General features: G+C 40.1%; 6 protein-coding genes across 6 annotated transcripts; 2 read left to right on the top strand and 4 right to left on the bottom strand.

The window, feature by feature from the left end:
* Positions 1-145: 145 nt before the first annotated feature.
* Positions 146-3,930, bottom strand: LOC18028221 (translocase of chloroplast 159, chloroplastic). Its single transcript, XM_024148929.1, has one exon. The coding sequence runs from the start codon at positions 3,709-3,711 to the stop codon at positions 298-300; it is 3,414 nt and encodes a 1,137-aa protein (XP_024004697.1). The 5' UTR covers positions 3,712-3,930; the 3' UTR covers positions 146-297.
* A 183-nt stretch (positions 3,931-4,113) lies between these two features.
* LOC18028220 lies at positions 4,114-6,524 on the top strand. Its single transcript, XM_024150153.1, is given in 5 exon segments — positions 4,114-4,632; positions 4,635-5,097; positions 5,306-5,532; positions 5,696-5,905; positions 6,055-6,524. Coding segments are annotated over 5 exon segments (1,518 nt in total). The 5' UTR covers positions 4,114-4,149; the 3' UTR covers positions 6,190-6,524.
* A 245-nt stretch (positions 6,525-6,769) lies between these two features.
* On the bottom strand, positions 6,770-7,753 carry LOC18028219 (protein N-lysine methyltransferase METTL21A). Its single transcript, XM_006414377.2, has one exon. It carries the CDS (start codon positions 7,718-7,720, stop codon positions 6,866-6,868), a length of 855 nt encoding a protein of 284 aa, XP_006414440.1. The 5' UTR covers positions 7,721-7,753; the 3' UTR covers positions 6,770-6,865.
* A 3-nt stretch (positions 7,754-7,756) lies between these two features.
* LOC18028218 (pyridine nucleotide-disulfide oxidoreductase domain-containing protein 2) lies at positions 7,757-11,340 on the bottom strand. Its single transcript, XM_006414376.2, has 16 exons — positions 11,028-11,340; positions 10,781-10,942; positions 10,528-10,707; positions 10,357-10,414; positions 10,203-10,253; positions 9,938-10,020; positions 9,698-9,785; positions 9,529-9,570; positions 9,375-9,449; positions 9,220-9,288; positions 8,971-9,086; positions 8,766-8,878; positions 8,592-8,671; positions 8,355-8,475; positions 8,208-8,274; positions 7,757-8,123 (listed from the first exon to the last, which is right to left on the bottom strand). The coding sequence occupies exons 1-16, from the start codon at positions 11,282-11,284 to the stop codon at positions 7,985-7,987; spliced, it is 1,701 nt and encodes a 566-aa protein (XP_006414439.1). The 5' UTR covers positions 11,285-11,340; the 3' UTR covers positions 7,757-7,984.
* A 799-nt stretch (positions 11,341-12,139) lies between these two features.
* LOC18028217 (TOG array regulator of axonemal microtubules protein 1) lies at positions 12,140-13,587 on the bottom strand. The gene is made up of 5 exons (XM_006414375.2): positions 13,323-13,587; positions 13,121-13,227; positions 12,885-13,032; positions 12,595-12,789; positions 12,140-12,518 (listed from the first exon to the last, which is right to left on the bottom strand). The coding sequence occupies exons 1-5, from the start codon at positions 13,512-13,514 to the stop codon at positions 12,267-12,269; spliced, it is 894 nt and encodes a 297-aa protein (XP_006414438.1). The 5' UTR covers positions 13,515-13,587; the 3' UTR covers positions 12,140-12,266.
* Positions 13,588-13,908: 321 nt separating this feature from the next.
* LOC18028216 lies at positions 13,909-18,489 on the top strand. The gene is made up of 12 exons (XM_006414374.2): positions 13,909-14,317; positions 14,604-14,787; positions 14,950-15,018; positions 15,099-15,197; positions 15,474-15,553; positions 15,650-16,379; positions 16,573-17,210; positions 17,327-17,411; positions 17,512-17,563; positions 17,662-17,711; positions 17,798-17,845; positions 18,037-18,489. The coding sequence occupies exons 1-12, from the start codon at positions 14,019-14,021 to the stop codon at positions 18,211-18,213; spliced, it is 2,511 nt and encodes an 836-aa protein (XP_006414437.1). The 5' UTR covers positions 13,909-14,018; the 3' UTR covers positions 18,214-18,489.
* The last annotated feature ends 3,262 nt before the right edge of the window (positions 18,490-21,751 follow it).

Below are 21,751 nucleotides of genomic sequence, written 5' to 3'. Positions count from 1 at the left end.
GTGTGTATTCAAATTTCAAATCTACATCGAACGTTTGGTATTAAGATTTTGTAGATCTTTGAACAATTTTTTAAAAAGATCTGTAAATCTTAGGATTCTCAATTTGGTTTAGTTCAACCGATTCAAAATCAAAACTGTACCGAAAAATGAACTTTATAATTGAAATACTACTGTATGTTGCTTATCTCCGCAACATTAGAATTAGAATTAGTACTTTTTTTGTATGGTCAATCGCATAAACCAAGCCTTTATGCTATTTTACATATGCTGTGTTACAAAATCTATAACTTGAGCAATCTAATTATCTTTTCGACCATAGACACAGGTGAAGACAGACATAAACATAGGAACCAATCCTAAAACAGACATCGAGCCTCTCATCCTCACCAAGATCCTCCTTTCTTCTTCTTCTTCTTGTTCGTGTTTTCTACAGCCTCGGCTTCCAATGGAAAACCCTGTGTGCAAATCAGATGTATCGAGATAGATACCAAACCTTTTTGTTGCTTGGAATCCAAGTCTTCCTCTTCTTGTTCTCACACGACCATGAACTGTTCCTCTTTCCAAGCCCTTGTTTACATTTCCGTTTTCATGTCTTGTCTCCTCGTCTTCTGGCTCGAGACTTTCCTGACTCTGATCGTCCCAGAGGATTTCAGGGTAAGAATCCAGTAAACGTCTTTTCTTCTCCTCTAAATCATCTTGCGAATGAGAAGCGTGTCCTGAATTAGCCCCGAGAAGCAACACATTCCACAAAGAACAGAATACAGTGAAAGACCGACGCTGGGAACCAATAACACCGGCCTTTTCTATAATGGCCTTGTGCTTTTGCAAAGAATCCGCTTTTGACCCGATTTTAACCGAGCAACATAGTATCAGTAGGTTCAATCTCCAGTCCACGCAAGTAGATTCGCTGGTTTTGTTTCCACATAAAGAGCTCAAGTTGTTGTTCTCTGCCAGAACAATTCCAGGCATCTTGCTCTGGTCTACATACGCTAACTCCGGAACTGCTTGTCTGATTGATTGATGCATAAGAGAAGATCTCTGAGCAATAAAGTCTTTGCAGCTTGAAGAATCTGGGACATCGGAAGCTGCATGAGTTAGGACCACGATAGCGTTTCGCCATATTGATGAGCCCAGAGAACTGGTGACGATTCTAAGTAAATGGATGTCTGGATTATCGTCTAGACGGTCAATAAAAAGGAAGACATCAACTGGGAACGCTCTTATGCTCTTCTTTATCGACATTAGGACATCCTGATTATACTGTTCCTCAGTTGCAGAAGACACGAGGCCTGGCGTGTCAAGTACTCTTATCAGGACTCCTCCTACATTCCCAACTACGTAATTTGCAGACTTTGTGGTAACTCGGAATGCACCAACAGGAGACTTAGTCTCCCCAAAGATAGAATTAACCGTTGCACTTTTTCCCACCCCGGTTTTCCCGATAACAAGGACATTAATGGAGAAGTCTAGATCATCTGGAAACTCTTGTTCAGGCAGCATTATCTTTGTTCCGTCGGACACGTAATCAAGCCCTAAAGACGTTTGATGTTCTCCATCAGCTAGGCTCAGCTTAGACTCAACTTCAGTAACAGCTGAATTTTCACCGCCAAGATCTATTGTTCTTATAATCCTCTGGAGCTTTTCTTTCAAGAGCTTGGTCTTCTCGACTCTTTCCTTCACTTTCTCACTTATCAGCTGCACAGAATTATCAGGGGATAATTCTTCAGAACAATTCTGAAAATTGGATTCAGTGTTTTTCCCCATAAAAGTGTGATTGTTAACCAGCCGTGCCATCTGCGTCTCATTTTCCACTTCAGCATAAGTAGTTACACAAGAATTTTCAAGCATGGTTCTCTCAACATCTTTAACTGAAAGCAAGCTCGTTTCTTCTATGGAGATTTGATTAGGTTCAGTATCAGACTGAAAAAAGACTTGCTTATTGATCTGTTCTAAAATCTGGCCCCTCTTTTCCGGACTCTCACTGGCAGTCTCAAAGGAATTTCTTAAACTTGGTGCTCTATCTTCATCAGCAAGTGATAACTTCCTATTAATATCCTCCGATTCTTGCTTTCCTTCATTTTCAGCTTCTTGTTCAGCTTTTTGGTCAGAAGAACCACACCCACTTACAACAACATCTATGCCTCCATCGACCTCAAGGTTCCTCGTCGTTACAGCATTCAGAGTTGGACTCAACTGAAAAGTTTCAGAACTCAAACCAATTTCAGGTTCGCCCTTGCATTCAGATTTTTCTAATTCGCTAACAGCACCACAATCATTCTCACAGTGTTCTTTTGATTCGCCTATCATATTTCCAGTGACTTCATCCCCTGATTCTTTTCTTCCTATTCCAATAGACCCCTCACCTGGAATCATCGATTCATCTGCTTCACAAGACCTATTATCATCAGTTCTGTTACCACTCTCCTTGCTGAAAGTTTCATCTAATCCTCTATCCGCATCAACAACGTTTCCTTCACTTTCCACCAGAAACTCGTTACAATCTCCCGGTGCAACACCTAGACTAGTCTCAACGGACACCAAACCATTGTCAGAAATTTTTACTTGCACCATATCTTCATCCGTGGAAACAATTTCACTTGTAACAGAACCTGAGCACTCTGGTTTATCAACCCTTCCCATTTTTCCTGATTCAACTGCATTATCGTCCACTCCTTCTACATCACATGGCTTCATCAATGTGTCAACTTCATGAATGCTACCACCACCATCATTATTGATGATACTTCTTTGAACTTCATGCTCAACAAGTTGCTTGGAATTTCCACCGAATCCCATGGCCGACTCAGTAGAATTCCCTTCTTTTTCCACGATAAAATCATTAGCACCTCCTGTTGGAACACCAAGACTCTGCTCATCAGTATTCCCAAACGACTTCAAACCATTATCCAATTCATCTGTATTGTCCATCACCACTTCTTCTTCTGTGGAAACGAATTCACCTATCACAGAATCCGAACACTCTGGTTCATCAGCCATTCCAACACCTCCAAACTGCGATGTCCTATCTTCGGTTTCTTCACCACCTGGAGCCTTTGTTACACGCAACAAAGCAGCCCCTTCATCATCACTACCCAAAATTTCATCAAATTCATCATCATCCAAAGACAAAATGGCCCGAGGAATGACCACTTTAGCTTTCATGCTAACTCCATCGGCTTCACTAACTTCACTCTCGCTAACTCCATCAACATCTTCACTGTTGTTCTCACTCTCCTCCTCCAAAGAAGAGTAATTCAACGACGTTTCCTCCTCAATATCACCTGCAAATGGTCTATAAATCACACTCCCACCTGAAAAATCACTCCCATCTCCAGTTTCTCCACCTGGATTATCCCCTAGAACTCTGTGAACCCTAACCCCACCCATAATCACATCCTCTAACTCAGTCTCATCGTCTGCATCACCCGAAACAGACTCGAATCCGTCATCAGTCCCAGAATCAACTCCCCTACTGTAATTACTAGCGTTACTAATATCTGAGTTATGTTCATCGGTTGCAGAACCAGAATCATCACCGTCATCAATTGTAAGAGGTGCACGAATCGGAACAGAACCTGCAGAGGAAAACGTGCCAGAGAGAGTGCGAGTGAGAAGAAACGCATCAGCCGCCACCGCTCTTGCCGCAGGAATCGCAATAGCTCGAGGCTTCTCCGAATCGACCGCAAGAATTGAAATACCTCTTGGCTCCATATTACCTTTTTTTGTATAGTTTATAGTAATACACAAAGGAAGAGACACAGAAGGAAACAAAGGAAACGTGAATCGGCAAGGAAGAAGGACACAAAAAGAGGTATTTTGTGATTTTCTGTTTGTCTGAGAAGGTCTTTTTGGGGTTTTGTTAGGGTTTATCTGAAGCTTGTGGCTATGGAAGTGATGGTGTGGAAGACGAGACGACCACAGAGAGAGTGACTATTGCCACACAAAAGGCGGCTCAAAACAAAATTTTTGCCTAGAGAAGAAAACAAAATTATCCACTGTGGTCAATTTTGAAAATTTCAAATTTGAAAACGGAATATACGGAATATTTTAAAAGTTTGGGGTTTATTTGTTATTCTGTTTTTCATTTTTGTTCTGTGTGCCTGATGTTTTGGCTTGGAAGAATCTCTGCTAGCTATCTCCGCCGTAGCCATGGCGGCTTTCCGATGCGCCGTCTTTACATCTCCTTCGACTCTGCTTCCGTCGTACTCCACCGGCAAGAGATTCTCCTTTAACGTTATCCGTTGCTCTTCTTCCGTTTCAATTCCACTCTCGTCGAAGTTACCAAGAAGAAAAAATTACCTGCGACCTAAAATCCTCAGAACATTAAACCCGAAGTCGAAGGAAACCGTGTTAACCGGAATCGAATCGCCGGAGAATTTTCCTCCAAGCGACGTATTATCCAAGGAAGACGATGGTGTAGAGGAGCTTCAGTTCTCAAGTAGCTCGGTTGTGTCTAACGAGATGAATGGGATATTGAGTAAGCTCTCTCCGAAGTTAGTAGCCAAGTATGGATTGTGTTTGATCGGAATATTCGCTTTTCAAACTGTTTGCGCTGTTTTGTTTCTGGGAAACACAACAAAATCCGAGAAAACTCCGGAAATTTCAAGTGAAAATGTAGATAGCAGAAATGGGGAAGAACAAGCAATGTTGTTTCGCTAGAGGATCTTGAGATGAACGAGAAGATTGAAGAGATCAGAGCGATGGCACGTGAAGCACGTAGGAGCGAGGAAAAGAGTGGTGAGAAAGAAGAAGATGAGACCTTGAATCCTGGTGGAGGGATTGACATTGAGAGAGAGATTGAAGCAAGATTGTCTAACATGGAGAAACGGTTGAATTCTCAGAGAAAAGGTTTGGCCGGATTGCGTGTAGAGCCTTTGGATGGATCAAGAAATGATGATTTGAAGGATGAGAAGAAAAGTTTGATGTTTGAGAAGAAGTACAAGTTTAAAGCCGAGAAACCTCCAACGGGTAATGTGAAAGGCTTTGGTGGAAGTAAGGGAAGGCAAAATGGGAATGTTAGTGAATCTCGAGATGGTGAGAAGATTCCTGAAGAAGTGCAAGAAGAAGTAGGGAGTTCAGATTCCAAGATGGTTTCTGGTAGGTTTTTAGAATAAGTGCTATGATCCTGCAACATCTTATGTTAAGTACATTGATGATTTCTGGTAGAATAAGTGCTTTTAGGGGTGTTTTTAGCGAATTTGATCATGCGTAATAATCTTGTGAGATGGTTAACTATATACGGAATATGAAAACTAGGTTTGAAGAAGAACTTTCTTTCAATCTTCAGCTTATCTTAAAATTTTAGGTGCTGCTCAGGAACCTGAGCAAAGGCGAACATCAAACGAAGTTAACAAGTCAAGAAAATCTGGAAGTCAAGTGGACCGTAAACCAAATATGGAAGCTGGTTCTGGATTTGGTAGGACTTCATCGTCAGGCCAACATGGAGAAGTCAGGAAAGGAAAACAGAGAGCCAGGGAGAAACAATCTGGGAATGAGAACAATATGTGGTGGCTGAAGCTTCCCTATGTGCTGGTAGGTTGTGTATTATAGCATTGTTCTCGTTTAGTTTGCATGAATACTATTGGATGCTTTTTGTTTTGAATGCTTTGATTTGCCAGATCCAATCCCACTTCAGGAAAAAGAAGTATCATAACATATTTTGGGGCCAGTACTTACTGTTTTCTCTTCTGTTCAGAGAATTCTTATGCGGAGTAATATCGACCAAGAAATAACTGAGGGATATTTTACTATGAGGACGGAATCTATGGAACAAAACGAGGGCCAGGTCTCACACATGATTGCATTTGAGGATCAAAGTGATGCTATAAACTTCTCCTATCTGCTCGAATCAGTTTTCGAAGACTTGGATGATTTCAGCGCCAATATAGCTCCTATATCAACCAAGGTAAATAAGCTCCTTCTTTTACTAACAATCTTCTCTCTAAAATGTCCTGTCTCTGTGAAATGTACTTAAATTGTAAGAGAATAGTGTTGCTTAGAACCTTGGATATGATCAGAGAAGACAGTGAGATATGAGTTTCTATTTTATTGTAGGATCTTTATAACGAATTGAGTTCTGGTGGCAAGAATGTGATTGTCGTGAAGAAGAGGCAGCTTACGCTGTATGCTGGACAACCATTTGAAGATGTTGAAAGAGCCCTACGTACTCTGATCCAAGAACAACGATGAAAGAGTAATAAACAAGTTGCAGCGATACGATGTTTTTTTCATGGAGCTTGATAAATCAATGAGCTATCCACCTACATTACTAGGCAACGACGAAGCTGCGTTTAGTTAAACAAATTAAGTGGCAGAGATAGATTTGGAATGGTTTTCAGATTATTATAACAATAAATGTCTCACTAATTCTGAAATTTTGGGAAATTCGATGTTTAGGAGGCCCATGTGAAATGCAAGAGAGACATTGATTGTTTTTTGTTTTCTTCTTATACTTATATTTATGTAATTTATTGCAATATTTACAGATGTAAAGTATGTGCAACTTTCAATGCATTGTTCATCAATAATCTAAGACCAACACAAACAAAAATAATCATCAATCGACCTTCTGAATTTTTTTAATGTTGAAGCAAAACATTAGCTCATTTAATTTTAGTTAGTTATTTGATAGAGTGAATATTTCTTTGACCGCAACCTTCAATTCCAAAAGAAGCAAACATTGACGTCAAAATCTAAAAAACAATGCGTACGAGAGTTTCCTTATTTAGTAAGGCTGGTTTCTTGGATTTTCTTTTGGGTTGTAGCCTTAAATGCTTATAATTCCCATTAATTTTTAATAACACTTTCGACAACACATTTTGGGAAATTTTATCAAAGGAAATTTTAATCCTGAAAACTTCAACTGTTAACACGAAACAATCCGACCATTTTGATTTGTTTGTTTCGCGGCAAAACGGTAGACCACAACGCCGATCCTGGAACCTTGTTGAGGAACATCAGAGTGTATAACGTCAACATCGAAAACCTTTCGAGCTTTCTTGAAGAAGACAGATTCTTTCTTCCACCTCCTCAGATGAGCCATCAAGAATATCAACCTCTTCCCCTCTAAACGCATCACCGTCACCATCAAACGCAACGTTTTGAGTAGAGGCTCGTAGAGATGGTCGTGGTACACAACGTCCGACGCTAAAACCAAGTCAACGTCCCGGCCCAGAAGCTCCACGTCATCAGCCTCTCCCCATCGTAGCGGTGCCACGTGGACTTTCCCGCCGAATCTCGCCACGGCTTGCGCGTTGGCGTCGGCGTTGAAGCTGAGGTTGTCGAGGACGTGTGGGAGATCCGTCGCCGTGACGTTAGCGGAAAGAGTGATCGCCGCAGCGATTCCGACGACGCCGGTTCCAGATCCGAGCTCGAGTATGTTTATCGATGGAGACGACGACGAGGAGACAGGACCGTCGGGTTTTAGCGACGAGAGTGTTGCGGTTAGGGGACTGTTGCTAGGGTCACGTCGGTGATTATCGAGCAGCGTGACGAAAGTAGAAGCTGCTGGCCAGAGCTGGAAGGAGAGACCCTGTGACGTCAGTTGACGGATCACGACCGTTGACTCGATTGAGCGGATGTTGTACTGCTGGAGCTCCGGTGCACCGTCACAGAGAGGAGAGAAACTCTCAACGTCGATTCCAGTCTCTCCGATGAGGAGCATTTTAGCTTCGTCTTCGTAGTTTTCCTCATCGTCGTCTCGGAGTGGAAGAGTTATCATCAAAAGATTAGCTTTTTTCTTTCTTTTTCTTTTTTGCGGCGCCGATGTTGTCGCTTGCCTGTAATTATCCACTTTCCATATTTGGTTGCTTTTAGGGCAGTTTTTGGGTAACTTACACGTGGAGCCCTCTTATTGGTTGATAACATAACGCATCTGTCATTCTGTCCTCACCAAGAGAGACCGGGAAGTCTCTGGTGAAGACAGAGAGTTCAATTTGTAGTCAAAGAGCCAAAACACAGAGAGAGTTAATATTGCAGTCTCAGATTATTCTCGCTGGATTCTCTTCAAGTCTTGAAGAACAACATGAGCTGCGTTTCTTCCCGGCGCGCCCATAACTCCGCCTCCAGGATGAGCTCCGCTTCCGCACAAGTAGAGACCCTTTAAAGGGCTTCTGTAATTCGACCTGCGTTACATTTTCCCACAATTTTTTTGAATCATGAATAATCGTAAAGACTGTTTTTCTGAGTTGTGAGAGAGTGTAAATTACCATCCTTTCACTGGTCGCATCAAGAAGAGAGAGTCTAATCCCATGGCACCGTGAAAGATGTTTCCACCTGCAAGAATACAGATGTGGGGACTGTCAAATATGGTGTGGCCATATCTCGTTTATTAGAATAATTACTACATAATCTACCTGTTAGACCAATTTCCCGTTCGAGGTCGGGAGGAGTCAGCATATCGTAGCTAATGACGGATGAGCTAAATCCAGGTGCATATTCATCAATCAATTTGAAACATCTTTGTGCAAATGCTTCCTGATGTAACACAATCAAACAGTAAACCCGGATTGGCCTGTTTTGTAAGTTTTACGGAATGTAGAATGTGTGGAGTAACAGTAATGAGGTTAGATAAGAGTGTATAACTAACTCACTCGATATGCAGGATCTTCCCAGCTTCCATCTGATGGCTTGTAAGGAGTGTATTGGATGAACAAGTTGATTACATGTTTCCCTATATACAAACTCACATTCAGAGCTGAAATGCGTACTAATACTAAACACAAGTAAAAGAGTTTGAGAGTAAAGTAAAAGGAGAATGAGTGTGCCTGGAGGAGATATGGTAGTGTCTAGTGAGGATGGAATAGTCATTTCGATCACTGGTCTCCTTGATGGTAAGCCGTTTTCAGCATCATGACATGCGGAGTGAACCTCGTCCATGCTGACAGAGCAAGAGATAGAACAGAGCCATTGATGTTTGTATTTGTTCATATATATATATACAAATGAAGATAAAATCAGCATGAAGCATACCTCTCTGCACCAATGTGTATAGTGCCGAAATGCTCTGGCCCTGGACTCGAATGATTAGTGTTGCAGCACTGGAACTGTGGTAACTTGTCAACAGCCAAGTTTATTTTGGTAGTTGCCTGTTCACAGCAATTAAACAATCAATCACCAAATACTTAGAGCAATAAAATAAAAAACTATTTGGTTTCTGTAGAGATTTATCTCCCCTTGAACGAGAGAATGAGGAACTAAAAAATGTCATAAAATGCTTACTGAGCTGTAATCTGAGTTCTTTATAGCACCGACGAACTTTTCAGGAAGAACATTGGTCGGAACCAGCTCCTGTTATCCGAAACAGAAGAACTCAATGTAGACTGACATATAATGGAGTTTTGTAAGTAGACAAAATATGACATGAAAAGACTTACCACATAAGTTCTGTAAGGGGTTGCATTGGACAATATAACGGATGACTCTACCCGTCTACCATCAGCAAGCAAAACCTTATACCAGATATCACTTTATCAGATGAGTTCGATTTAAATTTTCACTTTATCCAGCAATCACTGACGACAAACTAACCCCTTTCACGATGCTAGAATCCTCAGTCAATACTTCAGAAACCTGCAAAGTAAATTTGAGCGTAATAAGCGGTGTTGCAATCCGATAAGAGAGATGTTAACTAGAATTCCACTATTACGCATAACGTATGAACAAGGGAAGCCCTCAAAATGATCTGGAAAACAAAAACCTCTGTGTTTGTGAAAATCTGAGCACCAGCTTCCTTTGCAGCATTGGCTATAGCCATGGAGACAGAGCCCATCCCACCTTCGACGTAACTGCCAAAAGATTTCTTATCAGCTACTTAGCAGAGTCAGGTAAAAGAGTTCTTCAATTGCTTACGCATCCAGAATTATGTAAAACATACATAAATATTTCTCCATTGTCAATTCGCGTTAGGAAAATACAATTCAATATTTCAAATACTTACGACCAAATGCCACGCTCTCCATCTGTTTCTCCCATCACATGATGTAGCAAGACATATCCACTTCCAGGAGTATGGACACTGGCCTGTCAATCAAAGTTCAGAGCACTACATTAACTCCACAATATAGTATGAGCAGCTTCCTGAACGTAAAGAAGCATTTCTCACCTCTCCGTTCCATTAAATTAATAATAATAAATCACGAAACGACTCGATTTCAAGAAATTTGAACCTCAAAGCTCAAGATCTAAATTAGGAAGGTCATTACCGTAGATCCAATCACAGCATCTGTTGCAAGAGTCGCCTTCAGGACATCAGACTGCAAGCATAAGGACAACATAAAACGTGTGCCACCAAATATTACTACTACTTGCTAATGCTAATCCTAGGGACCAGTACGTGCTAAGGTAAAAGAAAACCACCTCAAACCAGTTGTTCAAAACTTTTGATGCAGGGGACAATAGAAGATCCATGAAGTCCCTTCACAAAATAAAATTACCAATGCATTAAAGAGAAGCATTCAGATCAACAATGGTCCTTTTTTTTTTGAAAAAGCGCACATTAAGAGATAATGTTAAAATAGGAGATCATACACCATATCTTTTTGACCCAAAGAAGCTGCTTGCCGGAGACAACGAGCCCAGAAAGCAGATTTGGACATCTTATTGCTCAGCTTCTCATTAAAAGAAGAGGCGCCTTGCAGAGATTCTGGAGGAGTTGCATCCAAGAGAGGATCCATGAATCCACAGAATCTCTCTAGCTGCTTCTCGTATCTGCAAAATCAAAGCAAACCGTTTTAGTATATCTAAACAGTTGTTCAATTGAATAATTTGTATGACCAATCACCTTGGGTAAGCGTCTGCATCATGACTCGAGAACTTAGAAATCTCAGAATGATTAAGTGCTTGATCTGGTCCTAGAAGAAGATAACGCCCATCCAAACAAGGGGTAAACGACGATGGACTCCTCTTCAGAAGCTTCAGTCCGTGTTTGCCTAACTCTAATTCTCTTTTGAATCCAAAATCCATGATCAGAGACGACGACGACGGAAACTAAAATCGAACCAATTCAAAAGGAATTTTAAGAGTTAAACCTAATAATACAAGGACGAAGTAGGCTCTGGAGGTAACTGCAACGTGAAAATTTGAAGCCAGGAACGATCTCCTCAGTCACTGCCGCACCACCGATGATGTGGCGGCGCTCGAGAACAGCGACGGAGAGACCACCGCGTGCCAGGTAAGCCGCAGCGATTAAACCGTTGTGGCCGCCGCCGATCACCACCGCGTCCCATTTCTTCTTCGTTAATTGCCCAGAAGTCACGCCGGTCGTGCTAAACCTCCGGCGCCACATTTCTACTCTTCACTCAGTAAGTCGTAACGGTTTCAACTCAAAGAGTCTGTCACTGTGGAATTTAGTTTCGCCCCCACTAGTTTTGATAATTTACAAACAGTCAACTATTTATATAAATTACAAAATAGCCTCAATATGTTTTGTAAAGTCAGGAAACAGTCCCAATTTGTCAATACGTATTTAGTTTTGGCCCAATAGTTTTGGTAAATTATAAGTATAGTCCAAATGGTTTGGATGATTGTTACAAAATAGCTTCAACATATTTCAGAGAGTTCACAAATAGGCCCCAATTGTTTTTATGGCTTGCAAAATAGCTTCATTATACGTTCTGGATTGTTGGTTAAAGACTGCAGACATTGATAAGATTGGGACAGAGAAGACTGACGATTTGGCTGAAGTTCAGGTAATCTAATAACATTGATAAATAGCGGTAACTAGTTTCTGTATAACATTGCTAAGTATTGATGATGTTTCCTGATTTTAAACACTCATTTACCTGCAAACACAATTTAAATTGAGTAAGTTTAGTAGGCTAGACAAGTTTGATAATGTGTGTATTCAATCTTCAAGTCCACAATCTATAATCTGTCAAGTAGTGGAAGTAATTGCTAGATGAAGTGGTCAAAGAAAATGTGTGTATCCAATCTTCAAGTCCACAATCTATAATCTAATAGGTTAATATCCGTTTCAATATTAGAAATTGATTGGCATGTTTCAATCTTAGAAATTGATTGGCATGTTTACATGTAGTTGCAGATGTATGCGTTCGACTGCTTCATACCAATGTAAACCGTTCTAAAGCAAAACTTTGTTTCAAGCATTTGCGATCGCATTAATCTTGAATAATTTGCTATAAAAACATTGGAATCGAAGGCACAGATACTACAATGGGAATAGAAAGGTTGTTATTATAGTCATGTAAAAACGTATTTTACATGAATCAGAGAATCAGAGAGACAAAGATATCTCTTCTTATTGAAACTTATTGAGATGAGACGATCTTGATCATGGCTTGTGCATTGAGCCCTGTCACATTGTTCTCACAAAACTTCTTCCAAGCTTCTTGTTTGCTGTTTCCTTCTTCACCTTCTTCTTCATTCCATGTGAATTTATCATAAATCGAGTTCACCATACTCCTGGCGGCTTCCCTTGCCTCCGGCAACTTGTCATTCAACAAATCAGCAGCCATTTGCGCAATCAGAACCATCCCAAACTCTTCCATTTCATTTACCTCCTGAAAAAAAAAAAAAATCAATCACAGGTCAAGAACATGAACCATTTTGCTCTGACCATTTTAAAACATTTTATACCATTTTGGAAACACAGTTGGAGGTAGACACAGCAGCTTTGGCCCTGACACGAGGGTTATTGTGGCGAACATAAGTTTTGAGCTTACGCAGAAGAGGCAAACGAGCCACTGAGTTAACCATCGTGTTCAGTGCTTTTTCTGCTTCCTCACACACAAACTTCTTGTCTTGTGAAGCTTTCATTAGCAGCTGCAGTAACTGTTTTGGTTTGACACCATCAAAATAGCACTTAAGTAAATCTCTAGCCAAATCAGATCTTACTTCAAAAAATTTAACAAAACAATTGTTTTTACCAGATCGTCCATTGATTTCAAATGAGGTCCTTCCAGTAATTTTTCTCCATATGATTTGAAGATATCTGAACAAGTCATGATCGAAGTCTTGCACAATGCACTTCTAGGATTCTTCATCGCTTTCACCATTACTACTATAAGCTTTTCTCTACACAATTCAAATTGACAAAAACACAGTGATTCTACAAGCTTAGAATCGAATTGAGCAATTCAAGATGAGAAAGATAGATACTCACAGAATGGGAAGGAACAGAGAAGAGTGATAAACTGCAAATCTCCTTGTGTTATTCAATGAGTCGCATACCTTAATCCAATCCTTTGATGCTAATTCTTCCAGTAATCTCTACAATTTATTAACCAAACAAAAAAATTAGATCGAATCTATGATGATCCAAACAAACTACTCTACATATTTCACGAATTAGGTAAGAATCTGACCTGAACAGAGGATTCCGGATCTGGAAATGGTTTGAGATTTTCAGATGCAACATACTCAATGGATGATTCAGGCAGAGGCACGGGGTTGTTTTCGTCGTTCAGACCAATCTCCGGCTGCTTTGTGAGTTTTGGAAGCTTCTTAGGTCGTTCCTGTGATATCGGAAGAGCGTTTTCAATGTTCCTTAGTGCCATTGATGGAAGTTTTGAGAAATCAAAGAGATAGATAGAGAATGAGAGAGAGAGACTTTGATTTGAAAAATTGTCTCTGGGTAATCCTTGGTAGGGCTGAAAAAGTTAATATAAAGAGAAAAATTTCGTTTCTTTTTTCAATTTTTATATTGAAGAATTCAAAAGGTAAAGGTCAGAAGATTAAGCTAGCCGTTAGGAAGTTTTTGGCTGCAACGGTAACAATCATCGGTTCGGTTATACTAATTTGATTCGGTTATTGAAGTTGGTATTCTCCGGATAACTAATCTCGGTATAAAAACCGACACCGTTGTAATTACTCCGCCAAACGACGTCGTTTAGGCTGTCACTTCTACGCCACACGCGACTTTTTTTATTGTAAGTGTGTGTGTGTACAGAGCTTATTCCTTCTTCCATGGCTTCCCATTTCTCGTCGTTCGTAATGTTCTCCGTGTGAAATTGAATTCCTTGAACAATTGATTTGAATTTTGCTTCGTTTTGATTCCAATCATGGACCAAGAGTATCGGAACCCTAGAACATCGGCGTCCCACCACCACCAGCATCATCAAATGAGGATGACGGTTCCCCCACCACCGTCGCCTCAGCCTTCTCCTCCGGTTCCTTCTCATGCTGAAAGTGATCAGATTTCATCGGAGCTTCCTGCTCTGGATTGTAATCTCACTTCCTTATGCGATCATATCCAATCCGAAGGTTTCGGCTCTGGTTCGTTTTCCGATGTTGTTGTCAAGGCCATGGGATCCAGCTACCACCTCCACCGGTTGATTCTATCTCGCAGCTCTTACTTCAGGTATGATGATCTGTATAATCCTTGTGAATTTCCGATTTACAAGGAGAATCGACTCTAATAATCTGGGTTTCCACTTCATAAACAGCTCGTTGAGTTTCGTACAAAATGTAGAGTTTGAATATTGAACCGTAACGTCATGGTGGGATTTTGATACGATGGAATGGTCATATTTTTTGAATTCTGGAATTGAATGATCCAGCTTGATTATTATCAACAAATTTTTTGAATTTTGATAGGTTTGCCTTTGATATTCATGTTTTGATTACAAAGTACGCAACTTTGCTAGGAACATGCTCCAAGGTCCATGGAAAGAAGCAAGCTCTCCGGTTGTTAATTTACTAGTAGATGATAAAAATGTTAATGGAGATGCAATTTCTGTTGCTTTGGCTTATCTCTATGGGCATCATCCCAAGCTTGATGATGATAATGCCTTTCGCGTTTTAGCTGCGGCTTCGTTTCTGGACCTTCAGGTATTCTTAATTCTTAAGAATTGGACCACTCCATTCCAGAATTCAAATTTTTATTTTTATTTTATTTCCAAAACATTATGTGTATGGTGGTTTTCTTTTCATCAAAATATTACTTTCTTTTGGATCGATTGATCTAAAAAAATTAGGGGCTTCATTCTACAGAATCTTTGTGCAATATGCACTGATTTTATTATTTCTGAGCTGAGGACTTCAAACTTCCTCGCATATCAGGTTTGAGAAATCCTAATTATATATATTTTTTAACCTCCTTAGTCTCCATGAATCTTGAGCAAACAGAACTTGTGACTCAGGTGTTTGCAGAGAGCCAAGACTATGGCATACATGGAGAACGAGTAAGGAATGCTTGCTGGGGTTATCTCTGTCAAAGCGGCGCCATGGAACTGAGAGAGGTAATATAATGGCTTATGCCTTAGATTGAAATTATGATTTTTATGTAGTTGTTGATGGTCTCGTTTTCTTTTGGGTATCTGCCAGAGGCAAAACTATCTCCATTCTAGCATATCTGCTCTGCACATCTCGTTGCTTAAGTGTTTGTCCTAATCATTGACATGACAAATCTGGCTTCACTTTCTTCAATTGCTTACATGTCGTTCTATCTAGAAAGCTAGAGCTTGGTATCCTAGTTTTTGTGATATGCTAATTATGAAATCGCGTTTTATGGTCAGATGCTGCCAAAACTCTCTGCACAGACCCTATGTGCGTTGCTGACATCTGATGAATTATGGATCCCTAGTGAAGAAAAACGGTATGGAGCATTGCACAGAGTTGGTTGATTATGGTTTCATCCTGTATATTTATTTATTAAGTTTCCTTAAACTGAGTTTCTTTCCATGTTAAAAAGGTTTGAACTGGCAATGTATGCCTTCATAGCAAATGCTGCTCTTTCTAACTCGGAACATTCCAGCGAAGATTCCATTTTTGAGAGAGGGACAAGCTTTTCTGTAGAGTCTGCTATATCGAAGGGGAAAAATGTTATAAATGATTTTTCCTTCAGGAGTTTGGACTGTAAGTTAGGTCGTTTAGATTTTGAAGATGACCTAAGGGATGCTAGTGATGATGCGACTGTTCCACTCGCAGAAGGTGTTATTAATTTCAAAAGAGGAGGTTCTGATTCAAGTCTCGTGTTTCAGCAATCTGCGAACTCACAGACAAGTTTTGGTCGTACTTGTACCAGTGGTGTTGATAAGACAGAAGGCAGTGGGGTGGCAATTGAAGGACCTTCTGAAGAAGCGTACCATTTGAGTAATGACAGCTGGTTATCAGGCGCAGAATCTAGAAATTCTCCTGCTTTAGGTTCTTCCTCTGATGGTTTTGTGGTCAATGAGTGGGGAAACTGTGGTGTTTCTGCTCTTACCTGGGGTGGACGCGTTGTCGGGACGAGGCAGGTTATAGACTGTCTAAAAGGAAAATGGGGATTTACTGAGGAAGAATACAATGCATTTGTGAACACTTTTGAAGGTGGCTCACTTCTGTATTGCAATATGTCTTTTGAAGTACTTCTGAACGCAAGAAAACAACTGGAAGAGTTGGGTTTCCCTTGTAAAGCCGTGAATGATGGCCTCTGGTTGCAGGTTATTTTCCCTCAAACTTGCTTGTTTTCTCATTCAGTAAGTCTTAGAAATGTAGCGATCGTGGATATGCTTTGCTGCATTTACACTTAATACGGCAAATGAAATAGAGGCATTTATCATGAGCAATCACACTCTAGTGTTATATGTTTCGTACATAAATGCGCTAATGTCTTTCTGTTTGACTACTATCCAGATGCTTCTTAGTCAGAGGGTGCAGGAAGTTGCTGCCAACACATGCAAAAGGTGTTGCCTTATCAGTATCGCATGTGCGTGTAAACAGGGATTTGGTGTTTCCCATGGTGCAACCTTCAACAACTATTATTGCCAAGACAACACGCAGAACAATATGATGGGAGACATGGAAAACATGTATGTGGCAGAGTCTTCTCAAGGTGAAGGAATTGGCATCTTTAAGCCTGTCAGGATCAGTGTTAGAGGACAACACATTGATGGACTTGCCGGCATTGGATGTGAAGCTACATTTGTACCACCGCCTGCTTGGCCTCCCACACCTTTTGTGTACTCTCGTGTTCCCATAAACAGAAATGGTCAGCAACCTATAGCTAGTGATGGTTCTGATGGTAGAATTGATCAAAGTGGAGAAACTTCAAAAGACGGCTTGACAGCTCTAGTTGGGCTGAGACACGGGACAAGCGGTGTTGGTAATAATACTCGTGGAGATCAGAACGAGGGAGGGTCCAGTAGTGGAGCTACTGTTGGAATGTCAGAATCAAAGGAACCTTCAGTAGGAACTGAGTGGGAGAACGCAAGTTGTACCATATCACTCGATACAAGGACACCTTTGTGTCACTTTCCTCCCTTTCGTTTTGGGTAAGGTTTTCGTTTTGTTTACTTGCAACTATCTCGCCTGGTTTATCCTCACTTTACTGTGACTCCTTGCTTTGTCCTGTTTGGTAAACAGTTCCTGTCTTTTTCGTTTTCTGTAGAGTTGAATTTGAGGATGTCCATAGACTCGCTAACGGTCATGTAGAGCACTCACCTGAATTCTTCTATGCTGGTTCTCTGTGGAAGGTATCAAAAACTCATAACTCAATCATCAAGCTTTTTTCTTGGAGCTGTTCTAGCTTTCCGATGAAATTTGTTTGATGAGACGTTTTCATACCGTATCCAGATTAGCATTCAGGCGTTTAATGATGAAGACCCTCAAGGACGCCGAACGATTGGTAAGCTAAGTCAACACAATGACAAGGTCGCATGTTTTCCTCACATAAAATTGGTGTGTCATAATACATACTCAGCCTTTATAATCCCATTTCTACAGGATTGTTTCTTCACCGTCGTAAAGCAGAGACAGTGGATTCAATAAGGAAGGTCAGTTTTGTGGTATATTGTTGATAAAATAGAGCTATATGAATAGTCATGTCTTGTGAAGTAACAATCTCTTCTCCCTTATTCAGGTCCACGTTTACATAGATCCTCGTGACAAAGTGACTGCACGTTACCAGGTATCTTTGCAAGTTCTCATTGATATTTAGTTATGCATCTTTCTATGTGGAATTAAAAAACTCTTAGGTGATGCATCTAAATCATAGTTTCCTTGTCAAACCCGTATTACAAAACGTTTATATTGTGTCGAAAATGATTGGTTTCTGTAACAACACACTTCATTATATACAATCTTCTCTGTTCGTTGCAGCTGATCTGCCCGTCGAAAAGAGAAGTGATGTTGTTTGGGAGCTTCAAACAAAGAGGAACTCTTTTGCCCAAAGCTCCCAAAGGGTGGGGATGGCGCACCGCTCTGCTCTTCGATGAGCTCTCTGAACTTCTCCAGAATGGTGCTCTTAGAGTCGCTGCCGTGGTTCAGCTCGTCTAAGTGGTCTCTTAAAAACTCAACAATTGTATGTATCATCATTTTTATAAGGGCATAGAACCAAATCCATATTTTGGAAGTTATAAGCACCCTTTTAATAATTAGATTTTACTTCCCTAAACTATGGGTGTGCTTGTATATACGAATTCGAGGAAAATATAAAGGTTACTGAATGTTCAGGTAAAAAAAAGTTTTCCCCAAGAATTAATTATTTCTATTTATGCTGAGAAAACCAGTGCTTCAATTCTCTAGTTCTGTTCTGTAGCGGCGTGACAAAAGTAGTTCACATTTTTGGTTAAACTTCGAAATTTGATTTCTTCTCGGTTTAGATTGTTCCAGCCTCAAATCTACCATAACCTTGAAACGAATCAGAGCCAAATTGGTTAGCCAAACATAGACAAACAAATATTTACCTACGGCTTTTGATTTTGCCTGACTTCGTTTTTGTCCTCTTCTTCAATCTTCCTGTGAGCTCTCTACTTCTGGAATTCTGATTAGATTCTCCGTCGTTCAATATCTACTTTACTGGTTAAAAATCTCGTTTCTGGGTTTGGTTTCCAGTGACAAGCTTCTGCCTCTGACCTTCGCACTCACGGTCGGTCATTCACTTTGCTTTTAATTACCAGCATTTACCATATGACCAAATTAATAATTAATATTATATTTTATTAGTAGTAACCTCACAGAAATCACCTAAATGGTTTAATACTTTCAGTAGAAGTACATAATAATATTGATACATGTATATGATTTTACATGCCGACAAAGAAAAAGTATATGTTCTCGCATGTTTATTTTTATAACATTTTTACGATGTAAACCATATAGAATTAATATAAATAATTAAGAATATAATAAGTTATGATTATTAACAATTAGGCTATCTAAAACAGCAATGAGCTTTCCCAATAGTGGAAAGGTAACTTTAAAGCATCAATTACTTTATTTTTGGAATTATTCAATTTTATAATAAAGCTTTCTCGCTTGCTCTCCTTGTTTTTTTTGTTTGTACAACAGAAATTATTCTTACATTTTTCCATCAAATATATTTCATTTGCCTAAAAAAATATTTAACATTATCACCATAAAATGAAAGCAAAAAAAAGTATGTTTAATGAATACAAAATGAGAAATTTTAATATGTACTATTATACAATCAAATATAATAAGGTAAATGTTTATGACGATCAACGGTTGCCATTTTATACCTACAATGTCCATGTTAACATTTTTTCAACATCTATGTTTGGATGAATAATCTTAAAAACAAAAAAAAACTTATAATCATTAATAAAATGTAAAATAAAACTAGAAGAAGTGCAAGAACATACAAATTTTGCACAAAAATGGCTCAATGTCCCATGTCATGAGCATCTAAGACTTAGACACCTATTGTGAGGACATGCGGAAGCTTCGAAGTTGGGGAGGACAACCAGAATTAATTGCAGCAGCTCGTTTATTCCAAAAAAACATATATGTTTTCGCGGTAAGTAATAAGTATTTCCAATTAAGTCAATGTATGTTCTATTTTTTAAGAGAAAATACTGTAACTAACTTCCAAATTTGTAGCAGAAAAATTCTCTAGAGCCACGACACTTCCTTCCCATAGCAGGTAGAAGCACTGAAACTATTTGTTTGTATGTTTACACTCTTTTTACTTAAATTTACCAAAAATTTTGCTATAAACTAATTTTAGAAATTTTCTGTTTTAAGTCATTCCATAACGGTAACCACTACAACAGTTTTAGCCTGCGTGAACAAAAGGATCCAGATTCAAATCAGATTGCATCCTCTTCAGAAGAGGAGAACCAGACTGAAAATCAGATTAGAGAAGAGGATGATTCGTCTGACGAAGACGATGATGTTGCTGATGAAAAAAAGTAGATGATGTAGAGTTTTATGGCCTATGGGCTTGGGTTTAGGTTTCTCACAGGCCTTCTACCTAATATATATATTTCTTCTCACAGGTATATGCTGAAGAGGTTCCAGACTGATATACTAGCAATCTTTGAAACGCACGCAGGAGGCGATAGTGCAAGTCGAATTTGTCAAAGTTTGGGGTTTTCTAACGTTTTTAGAATTGACGCTAATGGGCAGAGTGGTGGTCTTTGGTTGTTGTGGAGATCAGAAGTAGGTAATGTGATGATTGTTGGGAGCTCGGAGCAATACATTCACGCTCGGGTGGAGAATGAGTCGGAGATAATGCATATAATTGCGGTTTATGCGGCACCATCAGTGAGTAGGAGGAATGGCTTATGGGCTACTCTGCATGATGAGATTCAAGGAATCGATGGACCTTTATTTGTTGGGGGAGACTCATACACCATAGTCCGTTTAGTTGAAAGAGTGGGGGGAAATGGGAATTTGTCACCAGATTCATTGTTATTTGGTGATTGGATTAATGAAGAATCGTTGATTGATATGGGATTTCGTGGCAATCGTTTCACTTGGAAGAGGGGGAAAGAACATCGGAATTTTGTGGCTAAACGCTTGGATAGAGTGCTTTGTTGCGCACACGCGAGAGTGAAATGGCAAGAGGCGACCGTGACTCACCTACCTTTTTTAGCTTCGGATCATACTCCCCTATTCGTCCAGCTGAACCCGGTAGTGAGTAGGGACCCGACGAGGAGACCTTTTAGATTTGAGGCTGCGTGGATGAGCCATCCGAGCTTTAAGGCCTTATTGGAATCATCTTGGCGAAGGGAATTGACAACTATGGAAGCGCTTGCTACACTTACGGTCAGATTAAAGAGATGGAATAAGGAGATTTTTGGAGATGTGAATCGGAGGAAGGAAGGCTTATTTGTGGAGATCAAATCGGTTCAGGATGAGTTAGAACATACTCAAACGGATGCGTTGATCAAGAGAGAGGAAGAGTTAATTCAAGAGTTGGACACGGTGCTGGAGCAAGAGGAAACACTGTGGTTTCAAAAATCAAGGGAGAAATGGATTGTGTTAGGCGACCGAAACACCACCTTTTTCCATACATCGACAATTATTCGAAGAAGGAGGAATAGGATTGAAGCATTAAAGGATGCGTCGGGGAGTTGGGTAACGGACCCAAAAGAACTGGAGCAACTAGCGATAAACTATTACAAGCGCTTATACTCTTTAGACGATGTTGATGAGGTTGTCTCGGCACTACCGCACAGCGGATTTCAGAGTTTCACCCGAGAGGAAAAGATGGCGTTGAGTAAGCCGATCTCGCCATTGGAGATTGAGGGTGCAGCACGCAGTATGGGAGCGTACAAAGCGCCTGGCCCGGATGGATATCAGCCAGTTTTTTATGAGAAAGGATGGGAGGTTGTTGGAGATTCAGTGGTGCAGTCTGTCTCTAAGTTTTTTGAGACCGGTATCTTACCTGACGGATTGAATGATGCGATGTTAGTCCTGATTGGGAAGGTGGGGAAGCCCGAGAGTATTACACAATTTCGCCCGATCAGCCTTTGTAATGTGCTGTTCAAGATAGTAACTAAAGTCATGGTTATGCGGATGAAGAGGGTGATATCTAAATTGATTGGTCCGGCTCAAGCAAGCTTGT

The sequence above is a fragment of the Eutrema salsugineum genome, unplaced genomic scaffold, assembly GCF_000478725.1.
Source record: "Eutrema salsugineum unplaced genomic scaffold, Eutsalg1_0 scaffold_1, whole genome shotgun sequence".
Taxonomy (NCBI): domain Eukaryota; kingdom Viridiplantae; phylum Streptophyta; class Magnoliopsida; order Brassicales; family Brassicaceae; genus Eutrema; species Eutrema salsugineum.
The sequence above is the reverse complement of the archived record's forward strand: the minus strand, read 5'-3'. Positions and strand labels throughout refer to the sequence as shown.

What these genes read in the sequence shown, in the direction of transcription:
- LOC18028221 (XM_024148929.1), bottom strand. Translation starts at nt 3,711, where the DNA reads ATGGAGCCAAGAGGTATTTCAATTCTTGCGGTCGATTCGGAGAAGCCT.
- LOC18028219 (XM_006414377.2), bottom strand. Translation starts at nt 7,720, where the DNA reads ATGATAACTCTTCCACTCCGAGACGACGATGAGGAAAACTACGAAGAC.
- LOC18028218 (XM_006414376.2), bottom strand. Translation starts at nt 11,284, where the DNA reads ATGTGGCGCCGGAGGTTTAGCACGACCGGCGTGACTTCTGGGCAATTA. An exon ending in TTGGGTCAAAAAGATATGGT is followed by an intron (nt 10,415 to 10,527) that starts GTATGATCTCCT and finishes TATTTTGTGAAG; the next exon opens with GGACTTCATGGATCTTCTAT. An exon ending in CACTACCATATCTCCTCCAG is followed by an intron (nt 8,672 to 8,765) that starts GCACACTCATTC and finishes GTTTGTATATAG; the next exon opens with GGAAACATGTAATCAACTTG.
- LOC18028217 (XM_006414375.2), bottom strand. Translation starts at nt 13,514, where the DNA reads ATGGCACTAAGGAACATTGAAAACGCTCTTCCGATATCACAGGAACGA. An exon ending in ATCCGGAATCCTCTGTTCAG is followed by an intron (nt 13,228 to 13,322) that starts GTCAGATTCTTA and finishes AATAAATTGTAG; the next exon opens with AGATTACTGGAAGAATTAGC. An exon ending in CCAACTGTGTTTCCAAAATG is followed by an intron (nt 12,519 to 12,594) that starts GTATAAAATGTT and finishes TTTTTTTTTCAG; the next exon opens with GAGGTAAATGAAATGGAAGA.
- LOC18028216 (XM_006414374.2), top strand. Translation starts at nt 14,019, where the DNA reads ATGGACCAAGAGTATCGGAACCCTAGAACATCGGCGTCCCACCACCAC. An exon ending in CAAACTTCCTCGCATATCAG is followed by an intron (nt 15,019 to 15,098) that starts GTTTGAGAAATC and finishes CTTGTGACTCAG; the next exon opens with GTGTTTGCAGAGAGCCAAGA. An exon ending in ATGATGGCCTCTGGTTGCAG is followed by an intron (nt 16,380 to 16,572) that starts GTTATTTTCCCT and finishes ACTACTATCCAG; the next exon opens with ATGCTTCTTAGTCAGAGGGT.